This window comes from Saccostrea cucullata, unplaced genomic scaffold (assembly GCF_032062105.1).
Source record: "Saccostrea cucullata isolate Sc308-1 unplaced genomic scaffold, CSIRO_AGI_Scuc_v1 ctg6351, whole genome shotgun sequence".
NCBI classification, from domain to species: Eukaryota; Metazoa; Mollusca; class Bivalvia; order Ostreida; family Ostreidae; genus Saccostrea; species Saccostrea cuccullata.
The window spans coordinates 25,974-30,290 of NW_026928742.1; the positions used below are offsets into that span (position 1 = coordinate 25,974).

A 4,317-nucleotide genomic window follows, 5' to 3' on the forward strand; every position below is an offset into this window, starting at 1 on the left:
TCTTGAACACTCCAAAAACTTTACAAGGCAACTTGATCCACATTTCTTTGTTAGGGAAGTGTAAGATTGTATCAAGAATCGAGGGGGAATTGAACACAAACACATTCTTCTTTCATATTTTGTAAATTTCAATTTTTTTTTTAAAATTTATATGGACTGTTCAATACAAAATCATCCGTTCACAACGTAAAATATTTGAGAATGCAGTTGAATTTTTGACTGAGAATAACAAAATGCAAATGTAGGGACACAGAATCAGATCTGGACAATCAAGAAAAATTATGGTTTACGTATTATACTGATAATTCTTAATAAATATTGTAATGTTTATACTCTAAATCAAATCTGTCAATCTATAATTAACAATTATCATGCCAGCATCAGAATGTTTATTTTCAATCAAGCACTGCTCTCTGACATTATCAGTTCTCACGATAAAGTTCCTCTCCCTAATTTCATCTGTTGTCAATCATTATTATGTTCAATCTGATGGTCACTTAATAAATAGTTAGTAAACTAGACAGACGTGTTCTTTTACCTCTCTCTCACAACATTACAATGGCGACGAGGATTCTGTGAATAATCTTTTGGATATATACTAGTTCTACTGTGTAGTACACTTGTAGCAAAAGTTTATCCAAAATGTCGGCATTACCTAACTTTCCACCATTTTCTGTGCATGAGAATGCAACGGACATACGCTGGAAGAAATGGAAGTTGAGACTGGACAATCTCATTCTTGCTATGGGAGTAAAGAACGACAAAGCCAGACAGAGAGCTCTGCTACTCCACTATGCTGGAGAGGAGGTAAATGATATTTTTGAGACACTACCTAACACAGGTGATGATTACGACACGGCGGTAGCAAGGTTGACTGAATACTTCGCCCCAAAGAAGAACACTGAATTTGAAGTGTACAAATTCAGGCAGGCCAAGCAAGAGCCCGGAGAAACAATTGACACGTTCCACACCAAGCTTAGACAATTGTCGTTAACTTGTGAATTTAACAACAATGACAAAGAAGTGAAATCACAGATAATACAAGGATGCAGCTCAACAAGACTAAGAAGACGAGCACTGAGGGACGACATAAACCTAGACGATCTACTTAAGCTAGCAAGATCACTAGAATTATCGGATAAACAGGCAAGCGAAATCGAGAAGACCGACAAAAGTGCCGAGGAAGTGAATTCAATCAGAAAACGTAGGAATGTACCCAAAGTTCTGGAAAGAAAACGTGGTACCAGGGATCGGACAGACACACCCTCAAAGGAGAAATGCTTCAACTGTGGTGGACAGTTTCCCCATCTGAAAGAACCGTGTCCGGCAAAAGGTAAGACATGTAACGCATGTCACAAGATAGGCCATATCGCATCCGTCTGCAGATCAAATAGCAAATCAATGAATCGTAAACCCAAATCGGTGAAACAGCTAGAGGCATGTAATAACGACTCTGATTCAGAATCTTGCGAATACCACTTTGGGTTGGATCAAATTAATTCAATTACCAAGAGACAACCGCGTATAAAAGTCGAAATCAACGGGATACCCGTAAGTGTTCTAGTCGATACAGGCTCAAGCATCAACGTTGTAGACGAATGTACATTCAAGAAACTTGAAGACAAAGTGAAATTGCGGAAGGCTGATACCCGTGTGTTCGCGTATGGTTCTAAAACTACCCTTGATATTATGGGAAAATTCCAAGCAACAATCGAAAACAAAAACAAAATTGAGATTGCGGACGTCTATGTTGTCAAAGGGAACTCTGGTTCTTTACTTGGATACGATACATGTGTTCAACTGCAAATTGTGCAGAAAATAGCATCTCTTAGTGATGATAAAACTGAAATTTTGTGTCAAAAGTACCCGCAAGTGTTCAATGGAATCGGAAAACTTAAACACAAGCAAGTAAAACTCCACGTCGATGAATCTGTAAAACCTGTTTCACAACCACACAGAAGAATTCCGTTCCATGTCCGGAAACAAGTTGAAAAAGAACTCGAGAAATTAGAGAAACTCGACATCATTGAAAAGGTTAATGGTCCCACACCATGGGTCTCTCCGATCGTCATAGCTCCTAAACCTAAGAAACCTGGAGAAATTAGTCTGTGTGTGGATATGAGAAAAGCCAACACAGCAATACAACGTGAACGCCATGTTACGCCAACCATTGATGACATGATTCTTGATCTCAATGGATCTACAGTATTTTCCAAACTCGACCTGAATGCTGGGTATCATCAGCTGGAATTACACCCAGATTCTCGGAACATCACAACGTTCTCAACCCATGTTGGATTACGTCGATATAAACGACTAAGCTTTGGAATTTCTTCAGCAGCAGAAGTATTCCAGAACTCGCTTAGTACAGCGCTTGAAGGTTTACAAGGTGTTCGAAACATAAGTGATGACATCATAGTGTTTGGACAAAATAGCGAGGAGCATGACAGAAATCTAGAGGCAGTCTTTAAACGATTAGAGGAAAAACACCTCACATTAAACAAAGGAAAATGTGAATTCAACAAAACGCAAATTGAATTCTATGGATATGTATTCAGTTCAGAGGGAATTTCCGCAGACCCGAGAAAAGTGGATGCGATAAAGAACTCTGAGATACCGTCAAATGCAAGTGAAGTCAGGAGCTTCCTAGGCATGACAAACTATGTAGGGAGATTTATTCCCAACTATTCAACAATTACTGCGCCATTACGAGAGCTAACCAAGCAAAATGTGAAGTTTGAGTGGCAACCTAATCAACAAAAAGCATTCGACATGTTGAAACGTGAACTTACAAGTAACAAAGTTATGGCATATTTTGATCCGTCAAAAGAAACAACAATGATTGTTGATGCAAGTCCCGTAGGACTTGGTGCGTTATTAACCCAAGACGGAAAAGTCATATCGTACGGAAGTCGTGCGTTAAATGATGTGGAAACTCGATACTCACAAACTGAGCGCGAGGCACTGGCAGTTGTATGGGGATGTGAACATTTTCATCTGTATTTTTTTTGTCAAGATTTCAAAGTCATTAGCGACCACAAGCCATTGGAAGCGATTTTTAATAATCCGCACTCAAAGCCTCCGGCGAGAATAGAGAGATGGCGATTAAAACTGCAACCATATCATTTTAGGCTAGAGTACCGTCCAGGGAAAACAAATGCGGCAGATTACATGTCCAGGGATCCGTCTAAGTCAACAAAGATAAACAGTCTGTCAGACATCACCGAGGAATACGTTAATTACGTAACAGAGAATGCCGTACCCAAAACTCTGACCTTAGCTGAAATCAGTGATGAAACCCAAAAAGACCCTATCCTTCAACAAGTAATTGAAGCAAACATTTCCGAGAAAAAGATTCCGGAATCTAAAGACCTCGATAAAACATTTGAAACTTTTAGACGAAGGCAAAATGAGCTAACTTTGCACCGAGACGGAAACCACTGCGTGTTACTCATCGAAAACAGATTGATCATTCCGAGATCATTACAACAAACAGTGATCAAATTAGCGCATGAAGGTCATCAGGGGATAGTCCGAAATAAACAGCTACTCAGAGAAAAGGTATGGTTTGTCAACATAGATAAGCAAGTAGAAGAATTTTGTAAAGGATGCGTTCCGTGTCAAGCATCAGTACCAGGACAAAAGTACACACCATTGAAGATGTCACCCCTACCCAACCGACCATGGTCTGAGGTCAGCATGGATTTCTGTGGACCATTTCCATCTGGATCCTACTTAATGGTCGTTGTTGATGATTATTCAAGGTACCCGGTAGTCGAAATTCTATCAAAATTAACAGCAAAGGCAGTGATACCGAAACTAGACAACGTTTTCGCCTTATTTGGAATTCCTGATGTAGTCAAAACCGACAATGGACCTCCGTTCAACGGATCACTCTTCAAGGACTTTGCAAAACATCTAGGATTTCAACATAGGAAGGTTACACCGTTATGGCCACAAGCTAATGGAGAAGCGGAACGATTCATGAAGACCATTGGAAAAGCGATTAGAGCCGCACATGCCGAACACAGAAGCTGGAAACAGGAGTTATACTGTTTTTTGCACAACTATAGGGCGACGCCTTAACAACAAGCGCAACACCCGCGGAATTACTACTAGGCAGAACTTTAAAAACCAGAATTCCCGAGATTATTCCATCGTCCAAAAACACGGAAATATCACGTAAAGATCAAAAAGAAAAAGAAAAAATGAAGAGATATGCAGACATTAGAAGAGGAGCACTAGATCATAAGCTGCAGCCGGGAGACAAAGTTCTCGTAAAACAACAAAAACAGGACAAACTATCAACTCCATACA

The 4,317-nt window shown here is 39.8% G+C and overlaps 1 protein-coding gene across 1 annotated transcript; it reads left to right on the forward strand.

Annotated features, from left to right (window-relative positions):
- Positions 1-642: 642 nt before the first annotated feature.
- Positions 643-4,086, forward strand: LOC134278616 (uncharacterized protein K02A2.6-like). The gene has a single exon (XM_062760914.1). The coding sequence runs from the start codon at positions 643-645 to the stop codon at positions 4,084-4,086; it is 3,444 nt and encodes a 1,147-aa protein (XP_062616898.1).
- Positions 4,087-4,317: the final 231 nt, after the last annotated feature.

Bases quoted from the DNA above. Each gene is read 5' to 3' on its own strand.
- LOC134278616 (XM_062760914.1), top strand. From the start codon at position 643: ATGTCGGCATTACCTAACTTTCCACCATTTTCTGTGCATGAGAATGCA.